At 26.9% G+C, this 18,836-nt stretch overlaps 1 protein-coding gene across 1 annotated transcript in view; it reads right to left on the bottom strand.

Moving 5' to 3' along the window:
* Window positions 1-2,751: 2,751 nt before the first annotated feature.
* LOC113389701 (cytokine receptor) overlaps window positions 2,752-18,836 on the bottom strand; it is a 32,859-nt gene continuing 16,774 nt past the window's right edge. Inside the window, exons 7-22 of the mRNA XM_026626716.1 lie at window positions 17,435-17,615; window positions 17,202-17,361; window positions 15,890-16,038; window positions 15,360-15,508; window positions 14,747-14,897; window positions 14,515-14,667; window positions 14,285-14,446; window positions 14,023-14,192; window positions 13,825-13,936; window positions 13,531-13,686; window positions 11,363-11,600; window positions 7,994-8,063; window positions 7,854-7,889; window positions 6,692-6,796; window positions 6,060-6,219; window positions 2,752-3,511 (exon numbers count right to left, since the gene is read on the bottom strand). Of these exons, the coding sequence (XP_026482501.1) occupies window positions 2,868-3,511; window positions 6,060-6,219; window positions 6,692-6,796; window positions 7,854-7,889; window positions 7,994-8,063; window positions 11,363-11,600; window positions 13,531-13,686; window positions 13,825-13,936; window positions 14,023-14,192; window positions 14,285-14,446; window positions 14,515-14,667; window positions 14,747-14,897; window positions 15,360-15,508; window positions 15,890-16,038; window positions 17,202-17,361; window positions 17,435-17,615 (2,796 nt within the window). The 3' untranslated portion in view covers window positions 2,752-2,867. The remainder of the gene's footprint in view (window positions 3,512-6,059; window positions 6,220-6,691; window positions 6,797-7,853; window positions 7,890-7,993; window positions 8,064-11,362; window positions 11,601-13,530; window positions 13,687-13,824; window positions 13,937-14,022; window positions 14,193-14,284; window positions 14,447-14,514; window positions 14,668-14,746; window positions 14,898-15,359; window positions 15,509-15,889; window positions 16,039-17,201; window positions 17,362-17,434; window positions 17,616-18,836) is intronic.

Genomic DNA, 18,836 nt, shown 5'->3' with positions numbered 1-18,836 from the left:
TTTCCAGTCGTAGGCATAAGCGGCTAAAATAACTATTTACAATTTGTAGTACACATTAGGTCGGTGGTCGAGGTAAAAGTTTATTTATATATATATATATATATATATATATATATATATATATGTCACAAATTTTTGAAACTTTAAAAAATGTTTATATTTTTGTTTTAAACTGCTGATGTTTCAAATACTTTTATTTTCTTGCAGTTTTTTAAATTTTGAAATTGTCTCAACTTCAACTATTTTTAAAAATATTATTCCAATGTATCATCTTTTTATATTTTAATATTTTTTCAAACCTTCAATTATGAACAAAATTTTGTGCTACCTAATTTTTTATACTTAAATTTTAGAAAACTTTCAAATGCTTTTTTCTTTTTTTTTTAAATTAATGAAATTAGATTTTTGATTTTTCAACTTAATTTAAATATAAATTAACAAGTTTTTCCAAAAATTTGACATTTTTTTAGTTTCCAAATTTTAATTTTAAACATGTTTATTAATATTCCTTCTGCCTTTAAATTTGTAATAAAGTATTTGTTAAATTTTTAACATTTTCGTAAATTTTACAAAGTTTTTTAAAATTTTCTATGATAAACTTGATAAACAGTTGTTTATCAATTTATTATCCTTAAATATTCGTTTTTTAAAATTTCTCTCATATTTCATATATTTTTTTTTATCAATTTCCAGCAATTGTATATATATTTTTTTATTAATTTTCATCAATTTTAAAGTAAATTTTGATCATCTATTAAATTTTTAGCATGCTTTTTATTTAAATATTTCTAAACTTAGTCAATTTTCAAATTTACCAAACTGCAAATATAATAATTTATATTTTAAAATAACATTAATTTCTATATATATATATATATATATATATATATATATATTGTTTTTTTTAATAAAATGGTAAAGACAAAAGTCTAGATATTAAAAATGTAAACACAAAATTTAAAACAATTTTGGAAATAATATTTTTTTGCGTATTTGCAAATAACATTATTTTAAATTTCAAAATATAGAATAAAAAAGTTATCAAGTATTACTTCGGTTATTATAAACACTTAATATGAAAATTTAATACAAAATCGATGAAAATTAAAAAAATATTTTAATTTAATTTCAAAGTATAAATTTAAGAAATCATCAAAATTTATTTCGATTTTTTTTTAATTTTAAAAATTTAATACAAAATCGCTGGAAATTAATTAATTAACAATATAATTAAAGAAATATTTTTAATTTCTTTTCTAAAATTTGCAAAAATGTTAACTATTTAGGAATTTTATCATATAAACTTAAAAAATTTAATAAAAAACTTCTGGGAATTTAAAAAATATTATACATAATTTAAATAACATTTTAAAAATTAATAAAAATTTGGGCTTATCAAAATTTTTATGTAAATAATAAAGCATTACAAATTTAATTTTTGAATTCCTAAAATATTAAAATTTAAGAAAACATAATTTTTCTTTGAATTAAGTATTTAAATTTTTATTTAATTTATATTTTTTAATGTTTCACTACTTAGGAATTTTTCAAAATTTACGTAAATTTTAAACATTCCTCAAAAAAAAAAATAACAAAAAATGTTAAAGATTAAAAAAACAAATTAATAAATTTTAAAAGTTCTTTAAAATTTACTTTTAATTCCTAAAAAATAATCAGCAACTTAATAAATTAAATATTTCTTGAAATAATTAAAGATAGATTTTCTTTAAATATTCCAAAAATATTTTATGAAGAAATTATTAAATAATTTTAAAAAAACATCAAATTTTTTAATCAGTTTTAAAAATTAAATATTAAAATATTGTAAAACTTGAAACATAACGTAAAACATTATTAAAAAAAAATTGAAACATCATCATTTTTGGTTTTATCTAAAAAAAAATATAAATAAATTTTGTTTAAATAAAAAAAAGCTAAATTATTTACGAAAAACAATTTACAATATTTTTGTCTAGAATTTGTCTACATTTATTAAGAAACCAATATTTAATTATTTAAATTATTAAAAAAAAAAATGAAATAAATAACAGTTGGTTTAGGAAAAAATTACAATAAGTTTACAAATTTGCTAACTAATTTCAGCCCTTAATAAACTTAAACTATTCTTAAACCAACTTTTTTAATTAATAATAAATTATTTATTAGTTCCTTGAATTATGACAAATCTCAGATCTAGACAAAAACATTATAAATTATTGATTTTTCGTAAATAAACAAAACTTATTCATTTTTAAAAATCAAATCACAAACAAAATGCTCAGATTTAGCTCTTATAAATTTATCCTAAAAACAAAAAATCGAAAACAATGATAATAAAATTTAAAAATATTAAAAGTCATAAAAATTAAAATTAATTACAATTTACAAAATAAATATATAGAAATAGAACAAATTGAATTTCAATATTTAAAATCAGCATGTTTAAATTTGTTTAAAAAAAATTATAAATATTTTTTAAAGCATCAAAAATTTGTCATAATAGTAATTAAAATATGTCATATATATATATATATATATATATATATATATATATATCATTTTATTCTTAAATTACATACCTCATTTATATTCGAGTTATAGCATCATCATCTACTTTAAAGCATGCACCATTAAAATTTCCTTATTAATTCTAAAGTCATCCATTTCGTCAAATTAAAATTAAAACAATTGTCTGTATAATTGCACAACTTACCAATAACTTTAGCATTATAAAAATACACATTTACCTTCTAGGCACTCCAGTAAAATCCTCTCTGTTTCCTCGACCACATAATAAAATAATTTAACTATCACAATAATTAAGGCTTAATGGATCCAATAGCCAAGTCCACTAATAATAAAGTTGATTAATTTGTAATGGTATGCTGCACATAACCATTAGAATTCGTTGTGTTCAGTTTTGTTTTGGGGTTAATATCAGTGTTTAAAGTAACGTAAGGCAGGTTTGTGGTTTTGTTCACTGGTGGCGAGGTTTGTTCTAGGTTAGGGATTTCGGCAGCTTTTACGTAACCTTTAGGTATTGCTGATAAGTTACCAACACGTACAGGACTTTGTACTTTACTCGTATTCGGGGTAGCTTCCACCACGACGTACCCTGGTGCAGTTTCAGACCTTTTCACAGTCGTCTTAATCTGGGACATCGAATCATCGTCATCCTGGCTATCATCAGGAGTATTCGGTGCCAATAATAACCTGGTAGGTTGTTCCACTCCTGGTAAACACGTTATAGGCAAATACCCACTTGTCAGTTTATCACCAGGAGGCAGTTTCGTGTAAGTCAAGGTGCTGTCGGCGTTTTCTGGACTGCTGGTGTCTTCAAGGGGATTCAAGTTGGCACATTCGAAGGATTCGTAGGGTTTCTGGTGGTGATTGTTGAGGTTGTTCTGTTGCATTGGCATTACGGCCTGGACGTAGCCGTTGGTCGGTTTGTTCTGGTTGTTAGTTTCGGCGCCTACTCTGCAGTATTTACCGTTGTGGGATAAATAGTCATCTGGGAAATAGACGTGGGAATAAATATTGTGATATTAAGTTAGCTAGTAGTTAGCAATAAGTTCAAGCTTGGAGATAGAGGTGTTAGTCCACAAAACAATTTGTAAATAAGATGGTTGTTGTGATTGCTTTGTAAAGGATGGAGATGAATTACAGAGTTAGTGGAAAAATTTGGCGTTTTAGATAATAGTAGAGTACAATTTACAGAGTAATAAATAGAGAACATAAATATATATATATATATATATATATATATATATACTAGCTGACCCGGCAAACGTTGTTTTGCTAAGTAAGACATATTATAAACAATTTCTAGAGAATCAAAAATATTCATACTTTAAGTGTATAAGGATGTTTTGTTTGAATGCTATATACAATGAGGTATTATAAGAACAATAAACCCCATTAGTTTGTCTATATTTTGTCTGGAAGTTTTATACACTTTCTATAGAAAACATGGTATAATCCAATCCAAGTCTTTTTTGGTCCTTCGACTTATTGAATACGTTTCAAGTTTTTCACATTCCTTTTGGATTCTGGATTTTGTGTATAATTGTAAATAATACTATTGAGCTTATAATTTTTTTTCATTTTTTTGCGAGGAGAGATAGAAAATGAATTAAGTATTTCTTCTTTGACCTGCTTTTTGAAAAGTTTCAAGTAACATTCGATAAATTAAAGTAAATTTAATAAAAAGTATACATGTAGAGCAGGGCGAGGCACAAAGGCCCAATTTGACTTTGAGCAAATATTAATTATATTATAAAAATCAAACCAATTATATCACAATAAATAACAAATTTCAAACAAACAATTATCTAACTACGTTCAGTAAAACTGTCAGCTACTTCATCATTGTACGAAATGTGCTTTTTTGATGTGTTTCAAAAATTTGTTATCTAAACATTTTTACCCCATAGACGGGGTAACTTGGAACGGCCAGGTGGCAAATAGGTTTAATGTCTTATTTTAATTTTAAAGGTATTTTACAAAATTACTACATTTTTAACTAATGCTAAAAAACTACCAACGGAAGAAAATACTTTTATTATGGATTTTCAAAGATTACCGTTTATCTCCCGATAGCAAAGTCATGAGAATCGAGGTTATACATCTTTTTCCCTCTACTTTCAAATATTGTTGTTAAACAATGCTTAACTTTACTGATTTTTGAGACAGCGGTCGTGGACATTTTTAACCCCGGACCTTCATATATTACAATCTATTCTTCGACAAATTCTGGAAAATTATAAATGGGAAAATGCTATTCGACAGAATGTCGAATAGGTTGATCGATATCAAATTTAGGCTCTGAATTTAAATAACATAAATAAAAAATAATATAACCTAGAAAATGTTTTATAAATACCAATGAGTATATAATTATACAAATGAGATCTTTCAGAGCACAGTGTTTGAGAAAAATATGCCGAAAAGTGCATTTTCATATTAACATTTCTTCACCCCTTAAGGGTACTTCACCCCTAAATTTTTTGTTTTAATGTTTCGACGATTTTATTTTATTTTCATTTTTATACAATGTGGCATTAAAAAATACATACAATTTCGAAAAACTATTTATTTTTGTCAAGGGTTGTCCACCTTTTTTTTTACTTTGGAACCAATTTTCTATTAATTAAAATTACAAAATATCACGTGTATTTATTTCTTACCTGAATTTAAACAAAATCCCAACATTTTCAAAAAAATTTAAAAAATTTACAATATTTTCTCGTAACTAAAAATACACGTGATGTTTAGCAAGGGTAGCGGTACAAAAATCCTTAAAAAATCGATCACGTGATTAATAGACGCCCCGAAATAGCCATTTTAGTAATCCAATAATTTTTCACCACTTTTTCAGTCCGTAAGTGTTTTTTTACTGAATAATAATATATATTTTCTTAACCCGACGATAAAACATGAATTTTACTTTAAAAAAAATTATAAAGGGGTCCACTCATCCCATTTTCCCATTGTGCAAATATTTCCCGATGCGCACAAACAGTACATAGTTGATAAATGTATCACATAAAGAGCAATTTTCGCAAAAAATAGAGAGATTGAATATTAAAATCTAAAGATACAACAGTTTTTGATAGGGAACTATGGGTACCGTACAAATCTATGGCAAAGTTGTAAAATTTTCCACTCTCTCAATTTTTTTCAATCTTAGTCAATTCGCTTGGGCATGCCATATAACAATATAATTTAAAAATAAATTTTCGGATTCAAAAATTACTGAATTAATCAAAAGCACGGTAAAAATAAATAAAAATCTTGAAACTTTAAATGTGCAAATTCAATTTAAATAGAATCAGTTTAAGATTTATTAAGGGACATTTATATGTGGCATGCTTTGCAGTGGGTAAACTATTCATAATATATTTTTTGTTAGCTGCTCCTTTCACTTATGCACCACATTTGCAATCAGTTGGTTTGTTAGTATATAATACATTATAAAGAATATAATGTATTATATACTAACGAATATATTCTTTATAATTTTAATAAATTATAAAATCTATTTTTTTTATATAACTTACTTGATGGTTTCTTCTGCTCATCATCCAAATTCATCCAATCATCATTTGGTGACCTCGGTATGTCTTCTAATTTGATCACAGTCATTGCTGGATCTTCGGCAGTATTGTGGTTTAATTTTGACCATTTGTCACCGATTATTGGATCATCTGAACGGTTGTGCTAAAAAATAAAATAGATAATTTATATATAAAATAGATAATTGATATATAAAATATAAATTTTGGTAAAAATGAGAGGAAGAAATTCCTAGAAAAATGGAAAAGACGGCAGGGTCATTTTTTTTAAATTTACACTGGAAAGTTTGAATTTTTTAGGATAAATATGAAACTACACATTGTACTTAGATTTGTTTTCATAAATCAATAGATGGACATATCAATTTTGTAAATAAAACATTAAAGTCTTGATTAACATAAATAAATTAAAACAAAAAAAAAACAAAATAAATAAAAATAAATCCATAGATGTTTTTGATTTCAGTCAATAAAGTCAAGATATTTTAGAGAAAGATTACTTAAAAAGACAAAATTTGTAATTTTCAAAAAATTATTCAGAAACTATCGTTATTATTACATTATTATTTTTATAATTTTTTATTCAGAAATATTTTTTCTATTTTTTTTTCACTTACTGTTCCTGAATCGTCAGCACTCGATTTTGAAGAAAATGTCGAATTTATGGTCGTATGAAGGTCGTGAGAGGAAAATATCTTTCCATTCTTTTGTGGTAGAAGACTCTGAAAATATATTAATTAAATAAATAAAAATCAAAATTCATCACATTTAAAAACGACTCCTACTCCATTGCTTTAAATTGAATAATTAATTCACTAATCTGTACTTTTTGTAAGAAAAAACGTATTTTTATTATTTTATTATAAACTTGTGATTAAATTATTTTATTTAACGACTTTGTAAAAATAATAATTTATAAAATAATAATTTACACTACATATACCGGCAAACTTAACTTTAAATTACATACATATATATAACTCATAAATTTCATATATACGAGGTCTGTTCAAAAAGTACCCGGAATTTTCGTTTTTTCAAAAAAATATTTATTTATTCGTCTACATTAATGTGGTCCCCTTCAAAGTAGTCCCCCCCAGATATAATACACTTATGCCAGCGTTTTTTCCAATTTTCGAAGCACCCTTGATATTCACTTTTTGATATGTCCTTGAGCACTCTCAGCGATTCGGCCTTTATTTCTTCAATCGAGGAAAACCGCCGTCCTTTCATGGGTCTCTTCAACTTTGGGAATAGGAAAAAGTCACACGGAGCCATATCTGGTGAATTTTTGCACTTTGCAACACTTTATTTCATTTTTTACGCAAAATTTAATACAAATTCTTTGACTTTTCAATTCTTCCATTGTAAAAATCGCCGAGCTCAGAAAAACACGTCGAACCTTAGCGACTACCACAGACAAAGTAAACAGTGAATATAGCTGAAAATTTCATCATACTTTAGGGGCATGTATACCAACACAATAAAAAAAAAATTTTGACAATCAGACACTCCAGACCCGCGAAATTTAATTATTAGTAATTCCGGGTACTTTTTGAACACACCCCGTATAACTCATTTTTCTATTTTATTTCTGTACTTTTATGATTTTTCCAACAAAACTAATTATATTATATTAGGAAAAAAAATGAATTTTGGAAAATATTATATTATTTCATTAGCTGGCTAAATTGTAACAATGTCGTGCGATTATTAGTAAAATTTATCAAAATTTCAAAAATTTTCACCTACTAAGATGATTTTATATTTTTTACTTACCGTTTCGTCGAACAGGAATTTATTGTCCTTGCTTGCCTGCAATTAAAAATGAATGAATTAAAATTTAATATAACATATATATATATATATATATATATATATATATATAAATTATAAATGTTAATAATAATAATACTTACAATAGCCGAAGAAATTCCTGGTGGAAGTCTCACTTCTATCGCTTTCAGGTCTTTGATATAAGTGTATGCTCTGTAATAAAAATAATGGATTTAGTTTAAAAATTCAGTATATAATTATATAAAAACATGAATATATATATATATATATATATATATATACTACCTGACCCGGCCACATTGGATTATAATTTAAGAAGTTCAATTGGCAGATTTCACTGTATTTATTTTTAAATTGGAGATTCTCAATATGCATTTAAATAATTTCTAAAAATCGATTATCATATATCAATAACGTTTAAAATTTAGTGTTGTAATATATAGGTAATTCTAAATCAAATTTATATTTATTGCTAATTTTAAAATTAATAAAGTACTATAGTTTTACTAGAATAGTTCGTGTAGAACAAATTTTGAAACTTTAAAAATATAAATTTTAACAATTCTTTTAAAAGTCAATGACTTAGTGATTATATTAAATTATTAATAATTAGAATGTTTTTCTTATCTATTTGTGTTATACAAGGGTCTAAGGAACTCAATGACTACAAGGATAAATCAATAAAACCACAATTTTTTTTATAAAAAATAATTATATTCCATAATATCATCATCCAGAGTCATTTTGTTCCTTGACCATGTTTCACACCAACGACAAAAAAACGAAATAAAAATAATAATAATTAGAATGATGTGTAACAAAGTCGTACATTTTTTAGAAATAAATACAATAGAATAAAAATATAATTTTTTTCTAACTTAATAATAAAAAGTTAATAAACTAAATATTGCGGGATTTAAAATTGCACAAATGTAATTAGTAAATTGTAATGATATTTTTTTTTGTATATGTATTTATTTTTAAAGCGATTTTAAACTACACCGATATAATAGATTATTTAATTTCCTATACTTTTTCCAAATATTTTATATGTTTTAGACGAACCGTTTAAAAATTACTAGGTATTTAACATTGTAGATTATTTAATTTTGTACAATTCAAATTAAACCGATAAACTATAATTAAATGCATAAATGAGTCGCCAATTTACAATTATAGTTTATATATAGTTAAAAAAATAATTTAAAAAAATACAAATATGTATCACAAAAAATATTGCAGACGAGCAATCAAAATCAAAATGTTGCTCTTATAAAAATATATTGCCAAATTTCTCTTATAAAAATAACACCCATCCTGCTTATTAATTTTTTTCAAAGATTGGCCGGGCCGTTTTTTCCGAGGAGTTAAAATCACATTTTTAGTCACAAATACACTGATACATACATACATATGTACACGAATGAGAATTTATAGAATTCTAGAGCCCTCCCCTCATAAAATAAGGGCTAACTGCGGAGTCCGACTTACCCAGATAAAAGACCTAGTCTAATACTATTCAAAAAGACTTGAAATGTTGTCTCAACTGATATCCTTCGAACAATTTACGATTTTCAGAATCTTTGGGTGAAACCGTTTACGTAAAATATGCACATGCAATTTTTTAATTTTAAAGAATAGACTCGGCCGATCATCGCACAAAACTAATAAACTAAAGTCCTTAAAACAATGCCTTTTAAAGAAACGGTTAAAAGTTTCTTTCAGAGTAAACATCGACAAAAGGTCAAAAATCCGCTCGCATACACACACACACAGAAAAAAATGTTGTATTTTGAAAATTATAAAGAAACGGCTCAGCCATAACTAATAAACTAAAGTCCTTAAAATAATGTCTTTTAAATATTTAAAATCCGTACAGCTGTTTTTGAGAAAACGTCGACAATAGGTCAATATTCGGCTCACACACACACACACACACATAGTTTGCCAATTTCGGTGCCAAACGATTCAGAACGACTTCAAATGTCCCAACTGATTTATTTCGAATGATTTTTAAATTTTTAAAATCATGGCTCAGGATTTTTGGTAAAATCGTTAAAACAAGAAATATATTGAAAAGACCGATACATTCATGCGCATGACACACAAATGGGAATTTATAGAATTCTAGAGCCTCCTCCCATGATATAATTTACGATTTTCAGAATTTTTGGCGAAAAATATGTTGCACTTATTTGCAAATTTAAAAAGCGTCTCAAAACAAGAAATATATTGAAAGGACTCTAAAAAATGTTTTTTTTTTAAATTTATTAACTTAATTATTAACGAAATAATGAGTCTCTACGATGAACGTACTTAAAGTACTTCATATATTTAATTTTTTTAAAAATTAAACTACTTTTCGTAGGCCTATAATATTTTACACGTTTGTATCACATCACAGGAAAAATTTGAATTTAGTTTTATTATGTTAACAATGAAGTAAATTTTTTTAAACTTTGTAAAATGCAAGCATATTTTTTATCCGATGTCTTACCATACTCTGTAATCGACATATATACTCGTCATGAGCTCAATTTGTATACTCAAATTTTGACTCAGTCACATACACGCACACTAGAGTGGTCCTTAATATGGACATTTTCGAATTTCCTTGCTCCCAAGGGGCTCAAATGGTTTCAAATAGATAAAAAACAATTCTCTGAAAGTTTTAGCTCTTAATATTAACGTTTAGATAGTGCGCAATTCAATCAAACTTCGTATGGAAATAGCATAAAATTTTTTTTTTAAATTTTAAAAATGTTTTTTAGATGTAATTTAGCGAACAAATGAATGAATAAAACTCATTCATTTGTCGCTAAGTTATACCTAAAACATTTTTTTTAATTTTCAAAATTTTTTCTATACTCTTTCCATACGAAGTTTGATTGAATTGCGCTTTATCTAAAAGTTAATATTAAGAGCTAAAACTTTCCGAGAATTGTTTTTTATCAATTTGGAACAATTTGAGCCCTTGGGAGCAAGGAAATTCGAAAATTACCATTTTAAGGACCACCCTAACGCACACACTCATATTTTTTCCAAATTTTCTTGTCAAATGATCAGATCTTAATAAATAAGTTTCGCATCAGCATTAGAATTAATTATCATTATTTTGTTTGTTATTATTAACAACAATTAGAATTTGATAGAATCATAAGCTGGTTCTTAATGACGCGGCTTTAGATTTATTAGATGGCAACCCAACGGTTGGCATATCTCTTTTAAGCAAATTTATTCCAACAATAATTGCAATAATAATAGTTTATTTAGAAATATATCATCTATCTATATTTCCAAGCAAAAACCGATACAACCACTGCTTGACATCAAGCTATCCGATTGATCTTTCTTATCATATTTCGAATTCATACACCCTTCTACCCTCATGCACGACCCTCACAGTGACCCTATCCAACAGCTCGTAAACTACATACAACAAAGTCAAATTAATAAAAATCACTACGACTAATAATTGCCTAGATGATGACCTTTTGCAAGCGAAACCTGCCAGGACAAACAGGACAATTCCTCCGATGATGCTGAACGTTGCCACAACTCCGGTATATCTGTTTTCGCCTTTGAAACAGATATCGCCGTAGGAATCGCTCCAGTTGCCTCTATAGTAGATTTGTTGTCCTGGTACTTTGTTGACGGCACGCACTTGGAACGAAAACGTCGTCTGGGTGTCGTCGTCGCAGAAGGCGTCTGGTAGCTTGAATTCTGTCCCTGGGAGAAAGGAAATATGTTTATATATATGGATATATATATATATATATATATATATATATATATATATATATACTAGATAACCCGACATACATTGTCCTGTACCCATGACTACAATTCAAAAGTTCCATTTTTTTTAATAACCGATACTGATTTACCAATTAGTTAAAAATTATTATGTTTTTTAGACTAGACAGTCTATACCGAAATGTACATACATCCATATGGGTGATCTCAAATGTACAGCTGCTTTAAATAAAATGATTGAACAAATTTATTTCCAAAAGCTCAATTTATTTTAATGCCAAAAGGGTTATCCAATATTCTCAGTCATACCTGTAGATGTGGATGTATAAATAAATGACTTTTTGTTTATTTACGACTAAAATATCGATTTTCCAAATTTATCTCACAAAATATCATCGTCTGCCTTTGTGATTTATAGCATAAGATATATGTGTTGGAAATTGCAGTCTTTGTTGCAATAAAATTTCGAACGGAATCAAAAACGACTTTGCTTTTTCTTATCTATCATTATAAAACACCGATTTATTAAGATTTTAATTGATATAATTTTGTTCATGGCATGATTTTCCTTAAAATGTATATTTTTGGAGATATTAGCAAAAAACGATGAAAAGCGCCAAAAAGAAACAAATTTTCAGTAGCCAGTAACTTGATGTCATCCCCCTGAGAAGTGGCAAGAGTCTAAATTATTTTCACACTTGAGAGTAAGATGAATCTAATTCCAAAAATTCATACAAACTGGAGCACAGTAAAAAAAATCTGACCCAAAACGCTCCGTTGACTTGAGTAAATATTCCGTATCCTATGCCAAACATATGAATTTTTGACACAATGAAACTTCTAAATATTTTTTTAAATGAGTAATTTTTTTTTGTATTGTGATTTAGTAAAGTAAGGCAAAACACGACTGCATTAGTTAAAAAATAATAATCTATAAAAAATCCTAGAAAATTCCCTTAACAAACTTCAGGCAGATTTATCAAAATCCGCATAATCGTTCAGGAGGATTATCCTTTCATACTTCATTACAGAAGAATTTTAAATATAATATATATATATATATATATATATATATATATATATACTAGCTGGCCCGGCAAAAATAAAAAATATTTCTGGAAAACTTTTAGTATAAAAAATAACTAAGAAGGTGTCCATTAATCACGTGATCGATTTTTTTAAAGATTTTTGGACCGCCCTCCCCCTTGGTGATATTCAAAATTGTATTTGAGTGCAATTTTAGTTACGAGAAAAATTGGATTTTTTTTCATATTTCTTGAAAATGTTTGCATTAAAAAAAAATTAGGTAAAAAATAAATACATAGTGATATCTTACTAGTCCCGCCCTTTCCCACGTAATATTTCATGATTTTTTGTCAAATCAAAATAAAAAATTAATTCCAAAGATTGATTCCAATATTTAAGTGTCAGGGTTAGACAACCCTTGAATATAATAAATAGTTTTTTAAAATAAAATTTAAGTTTCTTCACAAACTCTGAAAAAAATCTGAACTAAAATTAAGTCAAAAACATTAAAAACTAAAAATATAAAAAATATAAATGTAAATATAAATATAAATAAATTACCAAAATGATTTTAACGAAATGAGGATACGTGATAGTAGGGTGAAAATTTAGGGCTGCGTGTGTTCTTTAGTTACGAATTATAAAAAAATAAAATAATAAAAAAATGTTCTAAAAATAAAATAAATCTTAAGGGCGTCCAATTCTTACTACTTGGAGGTATGAAAAATATATGTCCTGTTCTGAACGTGATTATAAAATTTTATTAATATCGGTGAAGACGTTTCGGAAGAGTATTGACAAAAACACCATGACATGAGAATTTTATATATATATATATATATATATATATATATATTATATTTAAATTTCTACTTACTGGTTGTATTGTAGACATCCTCAGTAGTTTTTCCATCGGTTATTCTAGTGAATAATATTTCATAACTATCTAAAGGTCCTCCTCGATGCACCGGAGGATGCCAACTAGACATGAATGTTGAACTGTTGAAGCGCAGTATTGATATTTTACCAGGATCTATAGAAATAGAATAAGAATAGTAGTAATATTTAAATTTCTTATAAAATTCTTGGACTAACATTAGTCTATTGTATTGTAATTTAATAATACAATACAATACAATAATGTATAATTTAAATAAGTAATTTTACTTACATGTTACAAGCGTTTTAACTTTCAGTTTGTTCGAATCATTTGAACAGGACACCGTGCATGCCCTCACGTATATGTAGTAATCTGTGTAGCCATATAAATTGCGTAAAGTTATCTGAAAAAAAAAAAAAAATAGTTTGTATATACAAAAAGGATAAGAATCCTTCAATATTATAATTTAATATTAATATTATTATTTACCTGTCTTTCGCTGATATTCTGAAAAGTTTCCTCTGACCATCCAAACTCACTTCCATAGCTGACTGTGTAATTTTTGAAGACTCCGTTTATCTTCAAAGGAGCATCCCAAGAAATTGTAATCGAATTATTTGTGACGGCATCTTGTCTCAAATTGAGTGGAGGAGTTGGCGCTGAAAAAGAAAAAACAATTATAAATAAATAAATATATATATATATATATATATATATATATATATATATATATATATTATTTCTTATTTACCTGCTTCCAATGTTGTCAAATATTTAGGATTGCTCGGCAAACCCTCTTTCTTATGTGAAACCACAGAAACATTGACTTGATACGTTGTATACGGTTTAAGTCCAGTTATTGTAGCCGACATGTATTCCTCCTTAGGCAGAATTGTTTCGTTCATTTTTGGACCTAAAAGAATAAATTAAATTAAAGCCATCAAACTTATGTTCAGGATTATGTATGTATTATATTTTTACCTTCGCAATAACCATCAGGTGAAGTTAGAACACAGTAGTAAATTTTGAATGAGGTAATCACGCCCATTAATTCAGAACATTCCAAAACCCAACTGAGATTCACATAAGTGTCTCCTATGTGATCGATTCGGACAATGTGGATTTTTCCAACACCTGAAATAAAGTACAAATTTAATAAATGGTAATAAATCGATTGATGATATTATTTATCTTTCAATGATTAATTTATTACCTGTTTCGAGTACAGTACATTTGGCCCATTTCATTCCACTGTTCGATGTCGGTGTATTGACTGATATTGCAAATTGATAATTTTTATTTGTCTTTACAGTTACATTGTGTGTGCTTTCGTTTGCTGGTACTGTGTGCCATTCTAAAGAATTCTGGAATAATGAAAATATAATTGAGAAATAAACTAACATTCACCAATACTAAAAAGTTTATATAAAAAACTAGAAAGTTAAAATTAATGTTAAATTATGCACTCAAGCATTTTCAAAACAATTCTTAGATATTTGATTCTTGAATTCAAAGAAAAATGTTCCTATAAATAACCAAATTTTAAAATTAAAACAAATTTTTCTAGTTTTGTAGTTCCATCTAATAAAGAGTCAAATTAGGATTCAAATCGTCTAAAACTTAGTAATTTTTTTAATATTATTTAGTTTTACTATTTATTAACTGGAGGGATGCCATTAAAGTAGTTTCTTATTTATAATTATATATACATGTATATATATATATATGTATATATATATATATATATATATATATATATATATGTATATATATATATATATATATATATATATATACGTGTATATATATATAAGTTTTCTACTCACTGGACAAATGGTAGGCCTTTCAAATCCACTCTGGCACCAGAAAATGGTGTAATTTGAAATATCATCAACACCATCGGGTCTTTTCCAGGACAACAGATAAACATAATCGCTCAATGAGATCTTTGTGAACAGCTTTGGCTGACTCACAACTGAAACAGAAAAATACACATGAAATAAATTAAATAATCATATAAAATTTGATTGAAAATTCAAATATCGAAATTAACAAATCTAAGCAGAATAACAAATTTCGTGGTTTTTCTATAAGCATTTTAAAATTTCACTAATGAGTGGGAATTATAGAATTGTAGAGCCGTAAGAACAAAAGACAAGAGATAAGCAAAAGCTTAAGTTAGTATTGTTTATTGAGTCCAACATATCCAGACAAAAAACCTAGTCTGGTATGCCTAAATGCATTTCCTTCGCCATACAAACAAAAACCTTATATAAATTGTTTTCCAAGTGGTTTTGTATTATAAATTAAACTAAAATAAATTAACTAGATCATTATTATACTTTTTTTTACTCACTTCTATCTGATCTCGGCACGTGGATCAAGGAACTGTTATCAGATTTTCCTTTTTCGTTAACCGAAGTCAATGAAAATTCGTATTCTTTGTCCAGGTCCAAATTTGTGAAGTTTGCATAGTTGTTTTGGATTCTGTCGGGTAGCCTGGGCCTGAAATGATGAAACCAATGATTTAAAAGATGTTGAAATGTATGATTAATTAAATAATTAAAAAATAAATGATATATAAAATAAAATAAATGGTATCAGTTCGTTTATTAATACTACGTTTGTCCAGAACAATAAAAGAAGATTCCGCAAAGCGTCTTTGTGAGACTTTCGACTCATAATGAAGAACCTTTTCGTCATAAAAATTGAGCGGACAAACGGTGATAACAGAACATGCAAAAATTACCAATATGTTCTAAATAATGTTTCCCAATTTGCATCGAATACCTAACTAAAACTTTAGAATCAAAATCAATTTCATAATTATTTTTGAAGAGAAAAAATAGATTTCTTTGATTATTTTTATATTTATATGAAAATAATGCTGTGAACCTTATATATGAAATAAGAGTAAATCCTTGTGTTTAATATTTTTCACAAAATAATAATACCTCACATTCTTTTATTATTTCCTTTTCGAGAATTAATTATACATCAGGTAGTTTGATTAGCATACTATTACTTTTACACAATTATAAAATCATAATTGCGTAAATGTTATAATATAATACTAAATATTTTTTAGCTGGTTGTATACCATTGAAAGAGCCCATTTACGGACAAACATTACCGGATACAGAATATAGAATACAAAATAGCATTATTTTGAGACATTATATACCTGGAAAGTCCTAAAACTGGCTGTGAGACGAAAAAAAAGACCACTTTTTTCGACACAAATCTTTGTATTAGTAAAAAATCTCAAGCAAATGTCTGTACGTGTTAAAAGATTTAGTACTAATTTCGGAAAGTCGGATATTACAAAATCTCCGCTCGGTTTCACTTCGGAGTGATAACTGACCCATATCTAGTAATTTTTTTAAAAAATCATTACAAACTTCACTTCAACATGAGTGTAATAAAAAAATAATAATACTGATCCGATCAGCACAACTGAAGATAATTAATTTAACCCAAAAATTGAGCAAAAAATTCATATTTCAATCGTAAATATTTACGTAAAAAAAAATCTGCAAAATCCTGAAATACGTGTCAAATGATTTTATGCATAATATCTGTAAAAAAAACTCAGACAATTTTAAAATGGCGAGGTCTGGATGGTGTACGGTTTGTAAAAGAATGATCAATATATAAGATTTACTTACAGCATTCGTCCATTTTCGCTAATCTGGACACTATACTTGAAGTCCCTTCCATTCTTCTCATACTCCTCCAAAGTCTGCCAATAAATAATGACATCCCTCATTCCAATCTTGTTGACCACTTCGTAACTGCTTATGACTGTATTTGGCGGCCTGGAAGGCTCTAAAAAAAAAACAAACAAACAAATCACCAATCTGGTCACAACCAATTTTATTTTATCCAACTATGTACTTACTTTCTGGTAAAGTTTTAAAGAACACTGATCTGTACTCGGACCATTTGCTGGTTTCATTTGGAGCTACTGCAGATTTTATTTGGACTCGCACTTCGTACAACGTGTAGGCATATTTTAGGTCTTTCAATTCGAATTGGTATTGGAGTTCGGATTTTATTGGGATCGAAGACGTATCAGCAACCTGGGATAAAAGATAAAATATTTTAAAATATATTTTGAAGTAAAATTTCGTTAGGCGCTACTAGGGTGTGAATCCGTACAAATGCAACGGAAATTGTTACGGCAAGGTCAAGTGAAAGTCATTCGCTCTCGATGAAATCATTTCTATAGGGGTCGATTGTGATTAGTAGTCGTGTATGTGAATAGAGATCTGTCGTTGTATGATAAATAATCATTTTAAAGTTGCATCGTAGTACTAATCTTGATTTAATAAAAAATGCCCGAATCAAAAAGATATTTTACCCTGTTCCTTGAAAATAGTAAAACAAATTAAACATTTGTACCGTGTACTAAACGTAAGTGCATTGATTAGAAATTATTTCTATATTAAAATAGATAATTTTTTATAGACAAGACAGATTCTAAAGCTGTTCAAAGAATTATCAAACGACAGAAAAAATAAAAGGACTCTACTGACAAACAAACATAATTTTAATCCTCTACTCTACTGACAAGCAAACTTTAATTACAACTTAGTTGATAAAAGGGACTCTACTGATGACTAAATTTAAAATTAGTAAATATAAAAACTGAAAGAGATCTCCACTAACTTGTATAGATGTAAAAGATATAGAAAGGAAACATATAAAAAAGGACTCTACTGACGAGGAAACTTTAGTTTTTGATCTAAAAGATTAAAAAGGACTTTACTGACGAGCAAATAAAAAATCGAATAGTTAAAATATAATCATAAATTTTATCTTAAAGTTCGAAAGGGATTCTACTGACAAGCCAACAAAGTTTTGAAAAAGGACTCTACTGACAGGCAAACTAAAAAAGCAAAGTTTAATTTCAACTTAGAAGAAGAAAAAGGACTCTACTGGTAAGCAAACTTAATTTAGATACTAAAAGGGACTGTACTGATAAGCAAAAATATTAATGAAAAATGTTTTATGAAAGGGACTCTACTGACCAGCAAACTTTAATTTCAATCTAGAAGAGAAGAAAGGGACTCTACTGATAAACAAAATATGAATAAAAAATGTTTCTAAAAAAGAACTCTACTGACGAGCAAACTCAATTTTAATTTAAAATATTTGAAATTGGACTTAACTGGCGACCAAATTTGAAACTCGTAAATATAAAAAAAGATTCTACTGTCGAGCAAACCAAAATTTGACAAAAAAGACAAAAAGGGGACTCTACTGACAAATGAATAATGAATAAACAACATAATAGAAAA

The sequence above is a fragment of the Ctenocephalides felis genome, unplaced genomic scaffold (assembly GCF_003426905.1).
Source record: "Ctenocephalides felis isolate EL2017-DRISC unplaced genomic scaffold, ASM342690v1 CF-g0.4_SCAFFOLD_03573, whole genome shotgun sequence".
Classification (NCBI taxonomy): Eukaryota; Metazoa; Arthropoda; class Insecta; order Siphonaptera; family Pulicidae; genus Ctenocephalides; species Ctenocephalides felis.
This window is presented reverse-complemented; position numbering and strand designations above follow the sequence as displayed.